Here is a 24,259-nt window from a genome sequence, read left to right as displayed (position 1 = left end):
TCATTGTTTCCTTTGCCCAGGTACAGTTGTGTTGCTGCCATGATTATGAGCCATGAAAGGACACAACATTGCGTTGTAGATGCTTCCTGTTCTGCTTATTCTCAGTGACTATTGTAGGTTTCCTGAGAAACTTACAGTAAAGGTAGAATCACACAGGTGTTATTTATGATTCCATATCAGGGAGGCTCAGATTTGTTACCCTGGAAAACCAATGGATTGGCCAGATTCCATGTCTGTCATCAGGTGGATGCAAAGTTTCGAGTCAATGCTGTGGCTCCTGGCCGAAAATGACCAGACTAATCAGAGTCATTTGAGGAGAAAGGAGTGGTCGCTAGCGGTGTGGTTTAGTTGAAGTGACTGAGAGCCTGTGGCAGTCGGTTAAGAGATTATATTAATGCTAATATCTTCTTTGTTACTAAAAGAAGAGAAATGAACCACACTGAGAAATTTTCTTGTTAGTAAATATGTTTTTGCTCTTCTTTGACTGAATTTGGCAAGAGTTTAATTTACAAACTGGCTCCACTGATAGTAAACAATGATAACAGCTGCCTGGGGTGGTGCACGCCTACTATGTATACGGGTTGTTGCCCAGATTGATGTTAACTATATCCAAAGCGATGAGTACGTGAAACAGTAAAACAGTCTATGTGGTGTGCCAGGTTATCTAACCAGATCAGGAGCAGTAAAATATCCAGATTGCCACCACAAAATACAGGACTGGACTTGGTTTCTTAACAGGACCCAGAAGTGGGTTGCATAGCTCTTTCCTATGGGTCGTGAAGGTGTGCCTGGGGAAAATGAGGCCCAAATTCTAAACAGAAGCCCTAAGTAGACATAGGGTAAATTTATACATGCTCTCTTTAGCTTTTCCTTTGAATGCGAGTAAATTTCAGTATTTGTTTCAAGCTTTCTACTCATTTATCTCCTTTTCTTTGGATAACACTTCTGATTTTCCCAAGACAACATGGAAATTCTTCAAGAAATTATGACTTTTCTATGCTGTCTTGGAAAAATTGAGTAAAATAGGATGTATGCATGTGTTTTCTTCTGTAATGATGTGCTTTTTAAACCTGTTTATTGTGTCTTGCCTCTTTATTCATCTGTGTTTATTCCATTTAGGGTCCAAAAATGTATTAAATAAATTTGAGTGGTTTTCAAAAACCTGGGCTGCATTTTCTCTTAGGGTATTTTTTAGTGGGTCTTGATGCGTAACCTGTACAGTCAGCCATTCTCCTTTACAATCTTTTGTCTCTTATCTATTTCTTTGATATAAACACTGCATATAATCTGAATGAATTCCACTTGTAGTGGGTTTTCAGCTCTCAATTGTCAGTTGAAGTATTTGCTTATTTCTATTCTGTGTTCAAGAAAATTTGTCTGAAATGCTTGGCCCTGTGCACAAAACAACTTCTTCAGAATGAAACCCTGACCTCAGCGTCATCGACTGTGAACCTAACTGGCCACCATTCACATAGTCAAACTGTAGCATACTTCATTTTTAAGAGTCTGACCTTTATCAGCATTTAGAACCAATGTAGGTCAACCAGTCTGTGTTGGATATCCTTCTTTTCAACCACTGTGATTGTATATTATTTTGTATTGATTTGTTTTTCTCTTCTTAACATATTTGTTAAGCCAAAGCCTTCGATTGCCAATGCCTACACTGAAATGTGTTTATATCTAGAGCATATAACCACTTACATGGTTGAAAGACAGGAAGTAGAGATACATTTTCTTGCAGCTCATTTCCCAATATTAACATCTGGCTTCTTTAAAACGGGTGTTTTCAGGGTGGAGGCGACATTCGCTCCCAAAACACATTCAAGCAATGACAGTTTGGATAATCCCTGCGGTAAAGTTAAGCCTTTATCGAGTCGTTCGTCATTTCTAATAAAATCTGAGACAAAGTATTGTTTTAAAGGTCAGGGTTTGATGCTAGCTTTTCTTCACTCATCAGGATTTGAGTTGGACATTTGTAGCACATGGCAAACAATGGCTCTAACAGGAGAGCAGAGGGACTCTTCAAATGGTTTTGCAAGGTTGTAAGAAAAAAAACATCCAAAATCCATCATATAAAGTATGCTGATGTTTGATTCAAACTATTCCAATGGTAGGAATGGCCAAAATGTACTGTCTTTGGTCATCTTCGTAGTTACAGGAGTACAGAAACCGGAGCTACAACATCCCCAGGTATCACTCTGTAACCATGCATAGCTGATCATTGACTTTACCACTCTGGGTAAAATTGCCACTCCTATATCTTTGTCTTACAGACTGGCGTTCCTTTGTAAGCAAACATTCAGGAAGTACTCACATTTGCAGGGTCCGATGTAGTCCAGGTGCAGCTTGTGGCCCTTCTTGGTTCCCTCCAGGGTGCACTTGGTAGCAAAGAATTGGCAAGAGGTGTCGTAGGTTTTGTTGTCAGTGCCGCAAACCTGGAAGCAAAAAGACACATGGATGGTTTTTATCCATCTAAATATTATGATGATGTTTAATTATTAGGTAAATTTTACTCCAATAATTTCCAGTCTGTGGTAAAGTGAGAAGCAGTGGCATGACACCTACAAGACTGTCTTCATATTGGGCCTACTTTGAAATGCTCCCTGAGAGGGGAGTGAGTCTCTGCCTCAGGTGAAGGAGTTCAAGTATGTCAGAGTCTTGGGTAAAAGGGAGCGTGGGATCATAAATGGATTGGTGCAGCATCAGCGGTACTGCGGGTGTTGTGCAGGACCGTTGCGGTGAAGAGGGAGCTGAGCCAAAAGGCAAAGCGGTTATCCTACCTCCCAACCCTCACATACGGCCATGAGCTTTGGCTAATGCCCAGGGAATCGGATACCAGCTACCAGTGTGAGTTTTCTCCGGAGGGGGGCTAGGCTCAGCCTTAAAGATAGGGTGAGGAGTTCAGGCATCCGGAGGGAACTAGGAGTAGAGCCACCAGTCCTGTGCATCGAAAGAAAACAGTTGAGGAAGTTCGGGCATCTGATCAGGGTGCGTCCTTTTGGATGACTTCCAGGCACGTCCAGCTGGGAGGAGACCTCGAGGATGAGCCAGAATACGCTTGAAGGAGTTTGAAGTTGTGGCTGGGGAATGGGGAAGTCTCGGTTGGCTTTCTCTGCCTGCTGCAACCCGGGCCCGAGTAAGCAGAAGAAGATTGATGGGTGAATGGATGGATGGATGGATGGATGGATGGATGGATGGATGGATGGATGGATGGATGGCCGTACGGCCGGCCGGCCGGCCGGACGGACGGACGGACGGATGGATGGATAGATGGATGGACGGATGGATGGATGAATGGATGGATGGATGAATGGAGACTTCAACTAAGGAGCAGACTGCAAATTTAAAGTTTCAACCCAAGTTTAAGAAAAGACGTATCGTTTTAGGCTGAACTTACATGCTCAAACTCTCCCTCAGCAGCGGGGCAGGAGGAGGGGTCCTGGCACACACACATGGGGGTGTTGTCCTCATCCACCTCACACACTTTGCCCTTCTTGCAGTGATGGTTCAGGCAGGGATCTGTGGAAACAAGAATTAGACATAAAAGCAGCGTTAGAGTCTATGAAATGCCTCCTGATGTCATAGAAGCTAAACAGACACTTCGACCAAATCCAGACACAAATGTTTCCAGTCCTTTGGCAGCACTTTTGCCAGAAGACGGCCAAGAGGAAATCTTTTAACCATGACAGTACTAGTAAGCAAACTGACTCCCTAAACAGAGACTGTGTCCAAGGAGATCAGGAGAAAGAAAGAGCTGCTTCTTAAAAAAGGGTGAGTAATGGAAACATGCTGTTCAAGTTGAAACGACAAACAAGAGCTGAAAGTGGACTTCTTTAGGTTCAAAATTCCACCAGTTCATTCAAACATACTGGAAAGGATGGAACACACCTGTCTGCTTCTGTCTGGTCGACAGTAGCTGAGGTACATGAGGAGTGAAAATGGAGCTGATTGTTTCCATTGTGGTATTTTTGTGTCCACCAGAAGTAAAAGCTTGAGTAAATCTTCCAACACCGCTAAGACAGAGGAGATTATCTCATCCTGAACAGTTTGTACAGTTGGATGTTTTCATGCTGCCAGTGTTGCCCATGGTTTAGTCACTGCCACTTAAATCTGGGTGGAACGTGTAATTACAGCTGTCTCCTCACAGAATAAGGCAGTCTGTTATTATGGAGGTTTAATGTGCCAATCTGAGGCTTCGACAAACCCTCCAAACTCTTATATAGCAGCTGGAGGGCAGAGGAGCAAGACGCAGATAAATCAAACACAGTCGGAGGTGGTGGACGCGTTTTATACCTGCAGTCACTCAAACATCTCATCTAAAGGATTTATGGAGATTCAGCCTTTCTACATTCAGAGTTCAGAGACTTTTCAAAAACTTCAGAGGGAGTTTAGTCCCACTGACAGCTTTCTCTGTACTTCGCTGTGCTTGAGATAAAGACATAGGTGTTCCAATCATTTTTATCATCTGTATTTCTTCAGCAGGCTCTTTTGGTTTGACTGAGTGGTTATTTTATCCCTAAACACACTTCATACTACATAGTTTGACTTTTGGGGATGACATAAGTGACTTGCCTGGTTCATACTTCTCTTCTGAAGCTAAACCCTATGCATGAAGCCGACATGCACCACCTCAAAAATGCACCTACACATCAACACAAAGCAGTCTGCAGGCCCTGTGATTGGTCTGCCAGTCAGGGCTGGTTACTGCCAGTCTCTGAATGTCTACATGGTAATTGTAAGTACTCTACTGTGAAAGAAATGGCTGCAGACAACGCTACAAACGCTCACATCCAAATAGCTGATGTGCATTTCCATCCTTGTCTCTGTCAAACAAGTGCCAAAGAAGGAACAAAAATTCCCATGTCCTCTTCCTCAGCTGATATAGCACTATACTTTCCATTTACCCTGAAGTCTCTTATTTTATTTGCAATAGCTGCAGTTTAATGAACTGCTGATCACTATTTATCTGCTCTAACTCCTACATAATACACTCAATTTTAGTTGTCATGGTTTATTGAATATGCAAACAGACAGGAAATGTGGCAACAGGGCTGGAAGCTAGCATGGAAATTGCATTGCTTAACAGAATTCAGGTGGAGTTTTGCAGAGCAGCACAAACATACTGTATGTAGTCTTTCTATTGGCATTGCCACAATGTAGACGGATTGATTCAGAAGTATAAACCAGGCTTAAGCCGATGTTTGATGGGTTTACTGAAGCCTGCAATACCTTTTTTGGTCACTTGTGGCAGCAGAGATGAGCTCTGAATACAAACTCACAGGAGCATCTTTGATGAATTTTTTATCATTTGAAAAAACTTGTCTGTTTTATTATCCAGTTGATACGAGTCAACATTTTTTTCTTATGTGATCTAAAGAGGATTTTATGCCCATCTTAAACAAGATGGATTATTATATTAAACATGTAGTTTATAAGAAACCAACACAGACAACATGACAGCAACTTTACTAACTTTGTGGCTTATTTAGAGTCATTATAGTCAGATAACACTTTGCCATTGTTTAACTCTCAGAGACCGACGTAGCCGGGGGCGGCTAAAAATTGCTATCGCATGAAAATGTTTAATAACTTTTGAATGGTTTAACCTATCAAAATGCTTTAAAAACTGGATGAAAGCTGAGATTCCACACTTTCTAGTGGTATCATGTCGTCTCATTTAAGTGCACACAGGCTCTGCAATAAGTGCAGAAATGGAATTTGACTCTGCTGGACTGGTTGGCTACAAAGATTCAGGTTGTTTCTGCCTCTTACCCAGCAGGTAGTGTTGGAAAACACCTACTTTCAGAGAAAGAAAGCCTAGAGCAGTGGTTCTCAACCTTTTCAGCCTGCGACCCCCAAAATAAAGGTGCCAGAGACCGGGCACCCCCACTGTACCTGACGGTGACTGAACATAGCCATGGACATTCAAGAGTAGTCAAGGCTACCCATTAGGGAGGAAAAATGGGAGAGCTTTCTGGGGCCCAGCCCAACTGGGGGCCAGCAAAATCATGGTCCATTGTAAAGTTAAGCTGTGGTAATTTATATTTAACCTGAATAATAACCACTCTTATCAAATAAACTAATTTTAATTCATTTGTGTAGTAAGCAGCCCTCTTAAAAATGCAAATCCTTTTCGTTAAAAACAGAATTAAAATATGTTAAAAATAGCTATAACAGGTTAATAATGGCAAAAAAAAGGTGGGAAAGGTGGTGAAATTAGATTTTAGAAGTAGCAGAAATGGGTTAGAAATGACAAAAATTAGAAAACAGGCAAAAGTGGATTAAAGTGGCAAAAATGGGCATAATAAATGGTAAAATGGGATTCAAAAGTGACTGACATGGCATTGAAGTGGCAAAATAGGTGGAAATTTGGTGAAATGGGATGAAAATTGATATAAACTGGCAAAAAAGGGTCGAGGCAGAAATAGTCAAAACTGGCAAAAATGGGCCTTCAAACTGTGAAATGTGGCCTAAAAAGTGGTAAAAGGGGTTAATAGTGGCAATAATGTGTCAACAGAGCCAACAGTGGGCAGAGATCTGCAAGATTTGGTTTAACGGTGGCAAAAACAGGCAGAAAAAAGTGCTGGAAAGGGTTTAAAATGTGGTGGTTTTTAAAATTTCTGATAAACTCATCCATTCTGAGACCAATAACATGTAAAACTGGAACAAAAAATCAGCTAAACTTATATTTTTAGTCGTCCTGATTAAAATGATGTATGACAATTGATGCTGACTGCTAGAAGATTTCTTTTAAAACAACATGAAGGTGGACGAGTCCAGTGTGGCCTGAATTGGGTAGGTCTTTAAGGGTCAAAAATATTGTCTAGACCAGGGGTTCTCAACTGGTGGGTCAGGACCCAAAGAGGGTTAGCAGAGCTGGTTTTGATGGTTGCAAAGATGTTTTGTGGAAAAAAACTGAAGCTAAAAGTGCATAATAAGCAGAAGAGCAAAGCCAAAATAATTTGTACACTTTATTTTACCCATTTTTCCATGTTCATGAGTACTTTTCAGTCTTTTTCTTGAGATCTAAACCTCATTTTCTGAGAAAAAAAATGGAAAAAATTCTGGAAAACAACCAAAATTTGCACCTTGTTATTGGAAATGGAATAAAATACAATGCATGCATACTTATCAGTTTAGAGTTTCTATAGTGGTTTGCTTGCCCTGTCATGTTTGGTCACATTTTGCTCCAAATACGATGCAAAATTCAGTGTTTATCGATAAATTTGACTCCTTTTCTAGAAACTTGGGTTGTGGTTGCTCATTCTGGAGGTGGTGGTGGGTCCTTAGACTGGACCAGTTGAAAACTACTGGTCTAGAAGAATAGTGCTGATTATACATCCATGGTGCACACAGGCATGTGCATGAGGAAGCACCATCATACTGTACCCCAGCCAGCCTCTTCCAACCATGCAAAAGATAAGGAAGTGTACCATGCCTGAGCACGGAAACGGAGCATTCAAGCATGCTGGGTCATAGTGCAGATGCCCACTTTTAACAAAATTCACCGCACAGATGTGCTCCATTCTTGTAAAATCAAGGAAGAAATGCCATAAATCATCACTCTAAGATACAGTAAATTTCCTGGAAATTGATATATGCCAGTGATGTGTGTCTGTGAACTTACTCTCGGCAGCAACGTCTTCAACAACCTCAATGGCCTCGTCAAATTCTCCAATCTCAACCTGCACTGGGTTGGCCCCAACCTCGGTCTCCTGCAGGATATAAGAGAGTCAGACTTAAAGCTTAATGACCTGCATGCAAAGGAATTTCATGTCATCAGGGGAACAAAGGGATCAGGAGGGGTGATAAAGGGGGAACGAGGAGTCTCCGCTCTGTTTCCTTGATGTGTTTTCAATCGATTCTCTCTCTGGATTACATTTAGCAGATGACTTCCTCGCTCCAGTCTTTGGGGTCTATTTCTGCCTGTTGTCCACTTAAACCAAAACCACTTAAATATCCCTGGTTTTCCTGCAAAAGTTTAAATGTCACCACTAAAGAAGGATCCTCCCTGAAGGCCAAACAGAGTCTGGGAGCAGTGAGACTATAATATCCAACAATAACAAGCAGCTGGGTCCACATGTGGTGAAGCCATGGAGAACGTAATGGCTTCCTGAGCGGCTGGCAGGCCGATCGGACGGCTAAAATTAACAGCTGTGGGATCTCTGGTCCCGCTGGACCTCTGGAGCAGGAAACGATAAAACGTTCACATGAAGGCTCTCTGCAAAGAGGTATTTTAGTTCTGCTTATAATGGTGGCAGAGGACGTTGAGTCCTGACAGATAAATAAATGTTATCGCCTATAAAATAAAGGGATTTCTGTCTCCCCTAATAAGGCAGAATCAAGAAGCCAGCTCTTTAGCTTGTCTTCAGCTCTGTCTGTTTACTGGAAAGATCTGAAAAAAAGCCTCCCATGGATTTACGCTGAAGTATGTGAACAGACTGAGGAGATTTTGGCTAATGTCCACATTTAGGAATTCTTCCTTTAAAGGAACAATATGTGGATTTTTTGCCCAGAAATGTGTACTGATTAAACCCCTCATATGTCATATTTATATACTTTCTAGTTGAGTTCTCATGTTAAATCAGACATTTCCAAGAGTTTCCGAAAACAGAGAAATTCTTCATTGCGATAATTGTAACAGGATTAATCCTGTTCCTGTCTGTCATCTGTGTATTGTTGCAGTGGAAACATTGGATGTTGCATAAAATACTGTTACAAAATGCAGCGGTAACTGCTACAGGAAGTCGCTTCTCTGTTGCTGTATCTCAGTCATACTTTATACTGTTTTGTTGTAATGGACCACGACAATTCTCTGCCATCAGTGCAACGCTAATCCCCCAACTTTCTCGCCCATAACACTGTGGCCCACTAGGTATTTCCATGTCAATTAGAGGCCTAATGAGCTGCACAGCTCCGCCCACCTCAGTGGCTTACTTCCTGTTTTAAACTAAAGACTCAGTTCATTAAAAACAGCACTCCACAAGGGGGTTTTACTGAACAGTAAACCAATGTTCTGGTGTCATCGATGAGTTTCTCATAATAAGGGAGAAAAGCGGTTAAAAGCGTCCCTGCCGGTTCACGCTGCAAACTCCAAAATGCTTTGCAGAGTTTACAGCATGAACCAGAACAAAGTAACTAATTACAAAACACATGACAACAAACCTGCTGGACAGTTTTATTTAAAGATGCTTTGGTTATCGACTTTCATCAATGAAAACTAGGGATGTTCTGATGCCATTTTTTCCTTCCCGATACAATTCTGATACCAAGGTGTTGGTATCAGCCGATACAGAGTACCGATCTGATACCCGTGTGAACTTTCTGGACTAACTGTGCAGACTAGCAAATTCTTTTAGAACCATATTTGGCTCAACAAATAAAATCATAATGTGCAGCATCTCTGTGACCCTTAAGTTGTTGTGCTGCTTGTTATTGACTTCTAAATATTAAAATAATAATAATACAGGAGGCTAAATCACAGGCTCTCTCTATCTCTCTATTTGTTATGCTCTATCTGGGCAGCATGACGTGATTATAGAACAGCCTGGAACTAGCTGACAGACCCTCACAGAGAGTACACAATATGGTAATAAGCATTTGTGTTAGCATTCGAGCTAGTGGAAATAAATCATTGTAATTTGGTTAAAATGGATAAAAACGTAATTCAATGTCAGGTTTACTGGTGTGGATCTAATAATTAAAGTCCCCAAAAGTCACATGAGTTCCAGGCTTGCTGAAAATGCTGACCCAAGGGATTCAAAAGGCATCAGTAGTGTCAATGGGAAGGTAGAATAGCTAGCTTCAAGAAGAAAAACAAAAAAAAGGCAGTGATTTATGGTTGAGAAGTTGTTTAACTTTTGATAAACTGTGTCACTTCTTGGAAGGCATTTTAACAATCACATTCAGAGAAAAACTGTCACGCAGCCTCCATTCTTTGCTGCTGTAGTGGGTCCTTTGGTTCTCTTAAAATGGTAGCTTGTGCAAGCGAAGAAGAATTGATTTCTGGTTTATAGTGCTAACAGTTAGCATGGCTAAATGAAGCAAAATATAAAGCTAAACCAAACGCTATCAGATCGGTGCATAAGCTTGTGTACTTGTCGATACCAATACCTGCACTTGAAGCAGTATCAGATGTATTTCCAATATTGGCATCAGAACCAAAAAAACCCTAATGAAAACAGCTGAAATCAATCTGAATTTTTGACTACTATGCATTGTTTTTGTTTTTGTTTTTCATCTGGGTCTCCTTGGAGCTCAGCTTTTCATAGACTGAGGGGGGAGGGGGCTCCAAAGAAAGGCTGCAAAAAACTGATTTAAGATGCAGTTTGCCGATTAGTTTAGAGAATCAGAAATGTCTGCACACCAGGAAGCAACAGCAACTACAGATAGTATTAGCTGTCAATCTTTGGATAAACATGCCAAATGTGTGTGCTCCTCAGAGGAAATGTCTCTGTGTAATATTTGCTTTTATGATATAATTTAGTTTGTGCATATTTCTACTTCTTGGTAGCTCTTTAATAAATTATGGACTTCAGCTGTGTTTGGTCACATGTGTCTGTATATCTAGGATGGGGACTCACAGATACTTTTGTAAGTGTGAGGAGGAGCATGCTTGCTCAAAATGTCACTTGTTAATAAACAAATACTTGGTACTTGAACGGGGAGGGAGGACTTCCTGGTGTGCAGACATTTTTCTCCTTTGAGCTTGTTCGTTTTGGATCCAGGACCCTCTTAATGCTGTGCTTGTTGTACTGCAAGTAAGTGTGGTTAGTTTATCCTAGGGGCCAAAGTGCATCGAGAATATCAAGCTGAAGGGCCAAAGCATCCTCCAGTTTCCCCCACTGCACAAATAAAACCTGTTTAACCTGAATTAGATGTAGGTTTAGGCCAGATAACTGGCACTGGTAGACCAGACCTTTAGTGCTCAAACACTGAGGATGTCTCTGCCAGATTTAGTGACTCATACAGCTGTGGGCATCAAACATGGAGACCATGGAACTTCTTTGGCTGAAGGAGGGAACCCTCTAAAGCTCCTTCACTGATCAGATCATCTCTGTGAGCAGCTGTGAGCATCAGGAAGCTTCACAGACGCCAAATCAAACTCACATGAGAGCTATAAGTATGTGGGTCATGTTTCCCAGGGAAATCAGTCCAACAGTGTTAAAAAACAAAACAGAGCCATGCACGTTTGAAGATGGGGATTATGGATGAAGCTGGCTCTTGTTTTTGGATATTTCTTCATCATTTCTGTTAATTATTATAAAGCTACTGTTGTGATCTGGGGGCTAAGTACAAACCTTTAAAGTAACTTACTAGTCCATGAAACCCAAGGCACCGACACGGAGTAATCCAGATTATCTACCTCATTGAAAGTGAGCTGACCTGAAACAGGAGTTATAATCCCTAATTGCACAAGAGAACAGTCAACAGTAAGAAGCAGATCACTTAAATGGGTCAGATTTGGTCACCAGTAGCATGAACAGCTCCAGAAAAAGAAATGGTGATAATGTAGCTCTTGTGTTTTGCTAGTTTTTCTCGTTCATTGATCAGTTGCTCATTATATTTAAATTTAACAGGCTATTTTGCATGATACCAGACATGTATGTCTTTTAAGGATGCTTTATTAAAGAGATCTTGGTCTAAACATCCAGACTGACCTCAACAACAGGTTCCTCAGCCACGGGCTCCTCAGTCACTGGCTCCTCAGCCACCAGCCCCTCGTCCATGGGCTCCTCCTCAGTCTGGGACACACAAAGGCACAAAATAATGTTTAAAAAAAAAAGAGCACGTGAGCAGAGTCAGGTGGTGCTAAGGAGGTCAGAGGCAGGCAGTGATCTCACTCACATCTGCAGCAACAGAACAGTTCACTGGAGAAAGGCTAAAACACATATGGTTTGAATCTAAGGGCTCATGCAGCCACTCAACAGACATTTTTTAATGTTTGCACACAGTGATGAAGGGTGGAATCGTAGCAGGTGGCAGAAAGTTCACATCAGAAGCTTTTGGACCTTTCTGGACACCGTAGTCCATTACATCTTAGCCGAGCAGTGGAGTGAAGTTTCTTACATCTTTTAGAGTAAGGAGGCAAGAGCTTCAATGATGGCTGCTTTGAGGTGATATTACAAATCCAGAAAATGCCGATAACAGGTAGTTTTTATTTTGGAAAGGAATTAGAAAGAAAGAGCTGACTGCACCATGTCGTACCATGGCAAGTGTGCAAAAGCAGCCCATGTCGACACCTTAAGGGCTTGGGCAAGATTTGTCCCACAGTCAGCAGGAAACAGCCTCCTAACAGCCCTATAACGTCCAGTTCAGGCCAAAGATTTGAGTCAAGCTCGACACGTTTTTGACACACCTGTTGCTCAGCAAACGGGGTCAAGCTCAACGGAGTTTCTTTTATCTGGTCTTTTCACCCCTGGTGATACATCCCAAGACTGCAGGTGGTTTTCAGACCCTTAGGACATCCAGAGCACAACCAGGGGCTCATGGCAACCCTTCTACCCACCCTGACTTTTCAGCCGGCGACCCCCAAAAATAAAGATGGCAGAGATTGGGGACCCCTACTGTACCTGAAGGTGGTCGAACACAGCCATGAAAATACTAGAATAGTCATGTGCAGACAAGGCCCAATCAAACTTGGAGCTGTGATATCCATACTTTTAACCTGAATACTAACCACTCTACCAAAGCAACAAATATCCCAAATATATTTTTGTATTCATTTGTGCCTTAGAATCTTCTTCTTAAAAATGTAAATCTGTTTTCTTAAAAATAGAATTAAAGTGGGTTAAAAGTTGCTAAAATAGGTTAAAATGTTAAAAATGGATGTAAAAAAGTGGTGAAATCAGATTTTAAAAGTAGCAGAAATGGGTTAACATGGCAAAAACATGCAGGGATTTGGAACTGGAAAAAAATGTTGGAACTGGCAAAAATGAGTTCACTAAGGCAGAAAAATATGCACAATTTGGTAGAAATGGGTTAAACTGGCAAAAATGGGCATCACAAATAGTGAAATGTGGTTAAAATGGGCAAAAATGGGCATCAAAAGTGATTACAAGGGGGTGATAGTGCTATAATTGGGTCAACAGAAGCAACAATAGGCACAAACTCGACAAACACATGTAAACAATGTGTTAAAATGTGTTAAAATTGGATGGAAAAAGATGATAAAAACTGGTTAAAATCAGGCAAAATTGGTGTAAAGTGGCAAAAGTGAGTAAAAAGCAGCAAAAAGGGCCCAGAGTGTGCAAAAATTGATGAAAAGTTGTCCAAGATAGTGGAAAAATTTGGTAGGGAAAGTAGTTAAAAAGTGGCACAGAAAGATATTTTCCACATAAAAACCCCATAACAGTTTGACATGTTTATCAGCTCTGAAATAAGGGACCAGTTATGTAGGATGCTAGCACCAAAGCTTCTGAAAAACATTTTTATTTTGTATGTAATTTCATGTTTATATGCTCATTAAAATGGCTAAAGTATACAGTTTGGTATCATTTTAAAAATAGTCTTGATTTTTTCAAGGCATCTGCGGACCCCCTCTCAGTGTCTCGCGACCCCAAGGGGGTCTTGACCCCAGTGTTGATAACCACTGCTCTAGAACATGCTTACTCACCACATCCACCCATCACTTCGCCCTAAAGGTGTGGACTTTGTTATTTTTCCAACTGATTACTTTCCCATGCCCCTGGTGACATGCAAGGACATCCAGAAGACAACCGGGGTTGTGTCAATCCTCCTTCCTGCCCAATAATGCCCTCAGGCGGCTTACTCGTCACATCTTCACCTTACTTCAGCCTCAAGCTTTGGCCCAAACACACTTAAAAGCAGCATTGCTGCTTCATATGTATACAACCATAAATGTCTGTTTTTGGTCCACAGAACTGACTTGCTTTCCTGAGTCTGTCCTCTTCTCTTCACTGATTTTCCTCCACCTAGATGTGCACAGAGCACTGTTGGTGGAGGGGTGAAAACTGGTGCACTGGAGAAACACTCAAACTTGGATGCACAGGCTTTGAATCTCCATGCACATGCAGCTGCTGCACATACTCAGGGGAACTATTGGATTTCGGAAAGCAAACAGTTCATCTTCACATGGTACAATAAAAACACACATTCCCCTCTGTAGTTACACAGAGAAACCTCAGTTTGATAGGAAAACACGATATTTAAGAACACACAAACACACAAACACAGCCAGAAGCTGACAGGGAAGTAGAGCTCACACTCTCACACGTGAATGGAGCAGCACACAGGAAAAGAGAAAGGAGGGGGTTCACGCACTTAGGAAAACACAAAGAAAGGAACACACTCATAAAGATAAAAGCAGACCACACACACTTTTAAACACACTATAACTCACAGGAGCAGCCATGGCGTGGCCAGCCAGGCACAGGATGAAGACAATCCACACCCTCATCTTCAAAGTCTGTGGGGACAAAGAGACAAAAAAACAGGTGAGCCATGTTTACTATACAGTCAATCAACACACCTATTATTACCAAAGCCACACTAATTATGTCTACTATTAGGGATGCCATTGTCTGATTGCTAAGAGGATTTAATAAAGAGCTCAGCTGAAGATGCATATTGATCTGAAGGTTGCAGTCGTGTGGAGTCGATGGAAGGCAGAAAATCAAAAACTCAGGTTAGTAATCAACAAGAATAGAGAAAAGTTAGAAAAGCTCAAGGACCTCAGAGAATTTCTACTTTACACTTTACAAAAAAAGGCTTTTTCTATGGGTTAATCGATCTGCAAGGCTTGGATGGGATCAATATCACATGACTGAGTCCTGCAGACACAGACCTCCTTCTACAAGTCTAAACAGTCATGGGGAGTCTAGTACTGAGCTAAGAGGCTACCTGAGCCCTTTCAACAGCTTTTCTCCATCATTTTGCAATAAACATGCTTTTAATGGAAATGCTGAAATAATTCAGACCAAGGATACTCAACGCATGGCTCAGGGGCCACATGTGGCTCTTTCTGTAATGATTTGTGCCTCATCTGTCTTCATTTTAAATATTTTTAGTCTGAAAAAAAACTTTAAAAAGGTCAGACCTCAGCAAGCTCTTGTGCAGCTATAGCTTTAATTGTCAACCTTTTTTATATATATACAGTATATTTCTATAGCCCTTATTTGCAACCCCCCCCCCTTATTTTTCCTTTTTTGCCACTTTTAATCAATCTTTCAGCAGATCAATTTTTAAAATTCAGAATCCACTCGTTTGGTCCACACCAGAGTTTCTGTGAGCTTTCCCACCACTCCAAATGAACCGGACTATCCGGGAAAACGGACCAGAGCTCGTTTGAAGCGGACCAAACTGCTCTGGTGTGACTGCGCCCTAAATGCTGCTAGGCTAAATATTATAGACTGCACCTTTAATGTGGCTAACCTTGGAGAAACTGAGAGCTAAAGGATGTCAGATTTTGCGCAAAGTCACAAAAGTTAGCATCATCCTGGTTCTCTTTGGAAAAATGAGATGAAACTCCTTGTTGGATTTAGGATTACTGCAAAAGCCAAGCTGATGTTGCTCTTTAACATTTTGTTAAGAAAGATTGTCTTCACTACTTATCACTTACATGTTCTCTGAGGAGTAGCTCACTATAAAAGAGTACAAAGGCAATGTTAGGCAAAAATATATTGACTTATGAGAACAAACCATACAAAAATAATCAGTACTTACAGTTCATTCTCACAGCCAGCTATTCAGACATTTATCATCTACAGATGAGGATCCAGTCCAGAGTACCTATTAGCTGCAGCTTCCTTTAGGCCCTTATTGTATTGAGTGGTTACTGTTGTACTTAGTTGTCTGATAAGCTGCTAGGTTGAAGGTTTCATTTAAACTTCAAGAAAAAAGATAAAATATAGCATGCCCTTTTTTCCCCTCTAAATTTTTTAATTCAATAATCCTCCGTATGGGAAGCTCTGGGGGCCTAATGTGGCCCCTGGGCCTCCAGTTGATGAACACGGACCTAGACTCTAAAAGAAGTCTCCGTATTGACCACAGAATTTGGTTTGAGGACTAAAGATGATTTTCAAGTAGACTTGCTTATTATAACATGAACCTTCATGAGACAAACAAACATGGAATTTTCCTCCAGGTGTTCACAGGTAAACTCAAAAATGTCAAGTGAACTGCTGGGAATAAAAACATAACCTCATTTTTTTCTAATCTTATCAAGGATTTCTTTGATTTAAGTACATCAAAAACCAGTCTCGTCTCATATGTGGTAGTTTAGGCTTCTTTTACAGCTACAGCAGTAGGGCTAGATGTTGAATTTGTGGATGTAATACCCCCCTTTTTTGTCACTTTACCCAAGAATGAGAAAATTTGATGAGTTTTTACACACAAAAGACTGATGTTTGACTATTTCCATATCAAATATTTTAATAAAACAACAGCTCTCAGCCTCAGGATTAAAATAAAACAGGACAAATAAGAAAATCTGAATCCAAATAAGAGTTTAAAGCCACAACAACGCGCCCTCTTTCATGAAGCACTGCAGTCCTCCTGGAGACAACAAACGCATCCAAACACAACATGCAACACAACTCTCTGTGCAAACTAATGGAAGCTCTCCAGTTCTCAGAACAAAACCTTCACTGTCTGCTGTGTTTACTGGCAGGTCCAGCCCAAATTGTCTGCGGCTGTTTGTGGTTTTGTTGAGCGGACTCTCAGAACGTCATTTTGTCCGCTGAAAGGGACTTTCTCTCGGTCTGGAGCGTAAATCAAAGCGAGCGCTGGAGGTGATTGCATTCAATTACGCTCCAGAAACACGGCTGGAGCAGCGCGGGTCGACTCATCTTTCTGCTTTTTGGATGAAAACGGGCGAGTAAACAGCTCGTGTCTTGTGTGCACGCTCTCACAGCAGCCATTTTCCACGACCTGAGGCGGCATATTTTAACTCCTGATATTTCCACAGGCCTCTGTTTAGAGAGACGAGTTTCCATACAGCTCTGCTGAGCACATATTTACATTTGTAAACCAAAGAGTGATTATGTAAGAGCCTGATATGTAACTTTGAGGCTATGAAAGAGCAAGGGCCATCTGTTAGAGTTATATGAGGTGATCTGGTAGAAGTCTATTCATATACAGGCTGTTTATGTTACTTTCCAGCTCTGATTGGTCCGTTTAGCTAGGACCAATCAGCTAGGAGCTTTGCCAGATGAGAGACATGCAATCTGGATAATCCATCAGCTTTGCAAGTTTAACTACATCTCTGTTGGGCCCTTCGTGTGCATGACACCTATCAATGAATGCAACACATTTTTCCAAATTTATGACGCTCAACAGGGCCTGCCCACTTTTTTTCTGCAGCTCTGGTTCCAGAAGTTAGATTTGACACTCAAACCCCCCATATATATTTCTTAAAACCCTTTTTAGAGTGCTTTAAATGGAAGGGCAAGGCTGTATAAATTTTCTTTACAAGGAGGAAGAAACTGCATGTCCCATAATTCCTTGAGAATCATTCTATTTTCATTAATGATTGCTTCTTAAGCTTCCAAACCATATATGTAACTTTTTTCTTCTCTTATCTTTAGTAAAGTTTAATCATTTTAAATGAGAATATTGTGATATGTTGTATTTTGCATATCACCACACATATGCACCGGTGTGCAGAGATGCAGAGCCATTATGCAGTAATCCTGGTGAAAAACACCCTTTTCCATGCAAACTGGCCTAATTGCATTCAGCATCTAATGATGAGGACGGTAACAGCGTGGCATAAATAGAGTAAAGATTAGCCTACTGTCTGTGAGATCAGTAAACAATTCCACTTCTGTATGACTTTAAAATAAATACATCAGTAAGGTTGGAAAAAAGTTACTTTGACATTATTACTAAGCCAGAGCCAGGAGTTAAATCAGTCAGAAAGCTGCTTTTTTTTTATCCATGTGTGGCACTGTTTTACATGACAAGGATCTGAATGTTTTCTCAGAGCTTCCTGGGGAAACTTAATCAGAGTGGTGCTTCAGTGAACCTATCGAATTGCCTTTAATTAAACGCACTGTCTGTTTTTCTGAATGCTTAATATGGATTTTCAGAATCTGTGCAGGATGTGGTCAAGATTTGATAAACCTGTTGCAGGTGCGAGCAGGAGAGGACGGCACAAGTTGCAGGAGCGGGTGGTAATGGGCATGGGCAGGATTAAGAAAAGAGTCCTGGTCAGGGCTCTAGTTTTACTGTATTTTTGTAGTCTTACTAACTATTTTGTATATTTCCAATAATTTGACTAATAATAAAATCCGCCATGGAGAAAATGAATGGGTACTTTCCTTCTAAAACCTCACAAGTCCTATAGCTATTCCTCATATTATTTAAATGCTTTAACTGCAAAAAAAGTGTCAATTTATTAGCCAAAAACAAACAACCCTATTCTCCTGATATGTGTTAGCATCAACTAGCATGTTAGCGTAACCTTGCAAAGCAGATGGATACCCCCATTTCCATGTTTCTCATTTGCGAATCCATCTTGCAAAGCTCCCGTCTGACCAGTTTGGGGCCGGTTAGAAAGTGAAAAGACCAATCAGCATCAAAGGGCAGTACTTTCGGGCACGGTTGAGTCGTGACGTAAACAAGCAGCAGCAAGAGGCCGGTGCAATAATGGTGGAAGACATTAGCATGGATGCTGCTAAAGCACCAGTTTTATCAGAACATGACGACGTTTCTTCATTAAAAGAAGAACAAAGAACAGCAGTGAGTAGTTTTCTTTTCAGATACGACAAAAGTCGAGTACTGACATGTCTACAGTCGCCATGGTTCGCGTTATGTAGCTCTCTATGGAGTTTACTCCTTGGTAACAGCTACGTCACCTGTTTTGTTGCTCTTATTGGCCCGTAAAGATGTGACAAGAGAATTTTTTTTTCAAATGCTCTGCCCTTTCTCAAATGCTGTCTATGAGAGGTTTACCAGATGGATGTGTAAAAAATGTATCTAGCATGTCAGGTTAATTTTAGCATGCAATATCAATAGATGCATCATTGCAGGAGAGTTTAAAAACATCTTTTTAGCATGACTGCCTGCTGAAATACCTATTGGCAGGATTTTGACAGTTATTGACATCAATATCTGCAATCCCAAGAGGATGAATCCTAACTAGTCAAGTAATACCTTTGCATTGTTTCTGAGTGTTTTTGATTGTTTTGGTGTTGTTCAGTTAGTCCATTGAACGTGTTTTTTATAATTTGGTTTTCAAGTCTTATTCACGATATTGGAAATTATTCTCAGTTTTCCTGTCCTTTTATTTTAACACTCAGTGTTCAGGACATTAAAGTTGCATGTAAGTAGATGTACTCTACCAATATGATTGTTATTGTCATTCATTTTTAAGGTTCCTCCAGCTAGTTTCTGATTAAGGCCTGCAAAGCTAAAATGCAACATTCCTCATAGCCTTGGTTCCACTTCGCTCTTAGCATGCTAGGATGTTAAACCCAAATAGTAAATAGCATGCTAAAAACATGTAGCTGTGACACAATGTGCCGCCTATCTGTCTACCGAGCTTTCTTCCTCATCAGATCTTCATTGTTAAAGAATGAACCCTCTCTCCATTACTGCTTCTCTTCCTTCATCGTGTCTGATCTGAACAGCTGAATAAGGGCTCCTTTGTCGCGTAATGGAGCATGACGTTGCTTCGTCTTCCTCCCTCTTCCTCCGTCAGTTATCTCCCTCGACAGTCAGCTGTTTCAGCCAGACATCCTGAAACAATCTTATCTTCTTCACATCAAAGCATGTTTGGCACATAAGGGCAAAAGTCTGAGTGGGACAACTGGGAAGATCACTTCACATTTCATCAGCCTGTATCTGTTTTTATTGTTTTTGTATTTTTTGGCTGAAAATCAGGAAAGGCTAGACGACAGACTGAATCTCTTGTTCCTGTTGGGTTTCGTCTTTGTTGTTAGGGGCATTCCTCGAGTCTGAAGTGAGCTGACACAGTTTGCACAATAAACCGAGCACTGCAGGAGATCAGTGGGGGATAATAAGATTTACAAAACAGAGCTCAGAATAGCTGGAATTCCTGCATTGGCAGGAGGCTTAAACCAACAATAAATAAAGAAAACCAAACTTTCCAATCTCCTCTTGGAAAATTACATTTTCCAGAATTTGTCCTTCAAACATGTGCAGCAATTATCAGCTCAGACACGCAGGAATTGGAGGTGAATGCCACAGCTCTTTAAGATGTCTCCTTGAGGGAAAATGATCCTGACATTTTCGGGGGTGGAGGAACTCTCCACCTCGCTGGTTGTCTAAAACACGCAGGAGGGCCTCTTGATGCTGAATAGGGTGACATGTTTGGACAGAGGCAGTAAAGTTTGTCAAGGAGAAATTAAGGGTGTTGATGTGTTTGACGAACCCTCAAGCTGCACAAGAAAGCTCTGACATTTGAACAATAGGGAAAATATGGATGGTTTGCCTGGAGGCACGTTTTTATGTTAGTCTCAAAATAGACGAGCTGCATGTTCAGAAACATCTCTTTAGAATGTGGTATAATCTATTAAGATGTGAAATTCTTTCCTAAGACCAGGTTTATACAAGTTTATTATCAGAGAACATGACTTAGAGTCGCATCTTCCTACATTGACACAAACAGCCGCTAAAATGCTCTTATTCAGAAATGTAGAAGACTCTGAATGGATGATTTAAAAAGCTGAAAAAGACAAAATGTTTGAAACTTAACCTCTACAACTGCTATGCTCAGAGCAAAGACTGTATAAACACGGACAGAGTCAGAGTGAAGTCACTCATGAAGAGGAGCTTTGAGGCCAAATGCTGATGGTCGCCATATTGGAAATGTTATCTAAATGTCATCTTCAGTCAAAAAGCAACTGAACTTAAGTTTCCAATGTAGAGTGTCAAAATAAGACATGAGCATCCCTCAATGGGTGCTGTATCAAAATAACAAACACGGCGGAGTCGTGATGTAAGCAAGCAGCATCAAGAGGCCGGTGCAATAATGGCGGAAGACATTAGCGTGGATGCTGCTAAAGCGCCAGTTTTATCAGAACTTGGCGATATTTCTTTGTTAAAAGAAGAAGAAAGAACAGCAGGGAGTTGTTTTCTTTTCAGAAACAACTCAAGTCATGTACTGACATGTCTACAGCCACTATGGTTCATGGAGTTTACTCCTTCAGTAGCGGCTACGTCATGTGTTTTGTTGCTCTGATTGGCTCATAAAGATGTGACAGACAGAACATTTATCCAATCACTCTCCGAGTTTTTTTTCAAAGGCTCTGCCCTTTCCCAAACATGAGAGGTTTACCAGATAGATGCATGAAACAAATCCATCTGGTGTGCCAGGTTAGGCCTTTTTACAGTCTAATTACACATTTAATCATTTGTTTTTCGTGTGGCACACCTTTAATGATTATATCTTGATGCTCTTTAGTGCTAACCTGACACGCCCGATGGATTTGTTTCACACATCCATCTGGAAAACCTTCGATATACAGCATTTGGGAAAGGGCAGAGCCGAAGGGTGATTGGACGAACATAATGTCTTGTCACATCTTCAATGGCCAATCAGAGCTAAAAACCAAAAGCAAACGATCGGCACTCATCAGAAAGTTTTACACTTTTATTTGAAAATAAAATGAGAGCAGCAAACAAAACGGATGCGTTTCAGCCTGAGGCTTTCATCAGTGCTCGCCTTTCCCAATCAATCAGAGCTAAAAAAAACGTGGCGTCATCGCCGCAACCGGATGTCACTCAGGCTTCATCAGTTCTTTTCTACAGTTTGTGATTTTAATGATATGGAGTCTTATTAGGACACTTTGGCTTTTGCTACTAGTTGCAAGTAGCCCCCTGGCTGAGATAATCTCACACTGTATATTCATTGTGCTGCATTTGTGCAATAAAGTCAACTTCATCAGATGTTATAGCTTAATCTGCCTCTTCCTAATAATCTGGACTATAAATCTTGTCATGGATCTGTATGGTCTGATTGGTCCTGAAAGATGATAATTTAAGTCCCAGATTGGCAGAGGGGGGAATCGAAGGTGTAAATTTTCCTCCATCTCTCCCTCACAGTACTTGTAGCAGAACCAAATAGTTCCAGGGACAGTATCTGACGACAGACAGTGTTATTTATGGGGGTTTTTTTTGTTTGTTTGTTTAATAATAAAAAATACAGTACTTTCTGAGCTCAGTGAGCAGTCCTTAAAGGACTTTTTACAATGCTGACCACTGTTCCTGAAAGTACCGAGATGAGAAGTCTTTAGCAAGCACGGACGTGGAAAAATACAGCAACCCTGGCAGAGGATGCAGACGGTGACGTCTCCAAATAACCTGCACACAAGGAAACTTCTCAAAGCGGGGCTAAAAAAAAAACGCCAAGGTGCTCCGCTTACGGGAAATTTCGTAATGACACACACTTATAAAAAGCGTGTCTGACGGGGCGTGAGAGTTTAATGCGAGTGCAAAGAGGGGAAAATAAAAACCTGTCTCATCTCCTGAACATGTGGGGTAAGTATTTGATTTGGATGGACGCGGTGTTCCCGCCGTATGTCCTCTTTAACGTATTCCTGTTTGGCCGGAGAGAGTTCGGCCGGGCTCTGAAGGAAGGAGGAGGCCGGACGACTGACGTAACAGCAAAACAAATTATTTTATTTGGAAAGCTGCTCTCATAATCAAACAGGGCCGAGGCTAAAAGGGAAACTTCAGGCTCATAAAGGGGCCCTTTTTCTCCTCAAATCTATTTAATTTGGGAGGTTAGTTAGGTAAGCAAGTGTAAACTCTCAGAGGAGGAAAACAACCTGCACTGGAGCTGCTTCTGATGCACAAATCGTCCTCTTTATCTCCCCAATTTATCCTTTTTCTTCTGTTTGCCATCGCTTCAGATGCTCTTTAAATGGAGCAGATTTAGAGGAATTCTTTCTTTTCTCCTCAGTGACACCAGGCAGGTTTGTAGGCCTTGAAAAACAACCTGCAGCAGACAGTGTGCCAGCAAACAGCATGGACTAACAACACTGGCATGCAACGACTGTGAAGAAGCAAATATCCAGTTCAGACTCTGAGCAGAGACAGTGATTTCCTCTGTGTATATGGAGCTCTGTAGACTATTTTGATATGAAAAATCACAGTTAATGAAATACCTTTGAAATCCAAGACTCATGAAATGCCAGATGCTGGGTCAGAGAGTTCTTTGTAGTCAATATAGAGGAAAAGGAATCTAGGTACCATTAGAAACTTTAAGAAAAGCAGAATTTCCCTGTTGTGTTAGGTTATTTGAAACATGCCAAAGGCTACCTTTCAAAGGCAGTTAAATGTTACTCTGTAATAGCACTGAAGGTACCTTCACTCCTACCTACATACGTGACTAATGTCTATAAACTGGTAGAAGTACTTCCCTCTTCAGTCAGCTCACTTCCAGGTTGGCTCTTCTGTAGCATGCTTAGCTTTCCTTAGTGATTTCCACACACAACAGGAATTCTGATTTCTCAGTAAATACTGAACATGTTTAATCTTTTTTTTATTTTATCAAAATAAAGGTGTCAGTGACCAGGGACCCCCAGGGCCCAGCCAAACTGGGGCCAGTAAAATCATGGTCAATTGTAAAGTAAAGTTGTGGTATTTTATATTTAACCTGAAAAATAACCACTACTATAGAAACAAATTTGACAGCAATTGACAGAGAGTTGCAAGATTTGGATTAGAAGTGGCAAAACAAGCAGAAAAAGAGTGCTGGAAAGGGTTTAAAACAGACAAAAAAAAGATTTTTAAGTTGCAAAAATGTGTTAAAATTGTCAAAATAAGTGGAAAAAGTGATAAAAATGTGTTAGAATTAGGAAAAATTGGTGTAAAGTGGCAACAGTGTAATTCAAAAATGTTCTTAGTTTTTATTAAAGCATCTGTAGACCCCCTCTCAGTGTCTCACAACCCCCAGTGGAGTCCCGACCCCAACATTGAGAACCCCTGCTCTAAGCAGACTTGAGAGGGAAAGATCTCTTTTAGATAATTTTCTAAAATAATATTAAGAAACTAGGAATCTGTGCAAATAGCTGGCTAAACAGTCAAACAATCTCTACACAATCACGAGTCAGAAATCCAAGGCAGTCCGGCTGCAGTCCACATCTCTGAGATGCCCCCATTTGCAGACCAATACGCCACCTCTGTCAGGATGAAAGCACATCCTGTAACTTTAAAATAAAATCTGACTAAACTTCTGGTTAGGGTTACGGTAAGAATTAGGGTCAAGGTTTGGATACCAAAAGTTAAAAGTCACAAACCAGACCAGTCTGCTGACAGGAAGAAAGCTTGT

At 40.9% G+C, this 24,259-nt stretch overlaps 1 protein-coding gene across 1 annotated transcript in view; it reads right to left on the bottom strand.

The window, feature by feature from the left end:
- The window catches only part of sparc (secreted protein, acidic, cysteine-rich (osteonectin)), a 40,859-nt gene that overhangs the window by 9,084 nt on the left and 7,516 nt on the right, over positions 1-24,259 (bottom strand). The window contains exons 2-6 of the mRNA XM_041797723.1: positions 14,363-14,428; positions 11,661-11,744; positions 7,628-7,715; positions 3,398-3,519; positions 2,315-2,435 (exon numbers count right to left, since the gene is read on the bottom strand). Coding sequence (XP_041653657.1) covers positions 2,315-2,435; positions 3,398-3,519; positions 7,628-7,715; positions 11,661-11,744; positions 14,363-14,419 — 472 coding nt within the window. The 5' untranslated portion in view covers positions 14,420-14,428. The remainder of the gene's footprint in view (positions 1-2,314; positions 2,436-3,397; positions 3,520-7,627; positions 7,716-11,660; positions 11,745-14,362; positions 14,429-24,259) is intronic.

Source organism: Cheilinus undulatus, linkage group 10 (assembly GCF_018320785.1).
Source record: "Cheilinus undulatus linkage group 10, ASM1832078v1, whole genome shotgun sequence".
NCBI lineage: Eukaryota > Metazoa > Chordata > Actinopteri > Labriformes > Labridae > Cheilinus > Cheilinus undulatus.
This window is presented reverse-complemented; position numbering and strand designations above follow the sequence as displayed.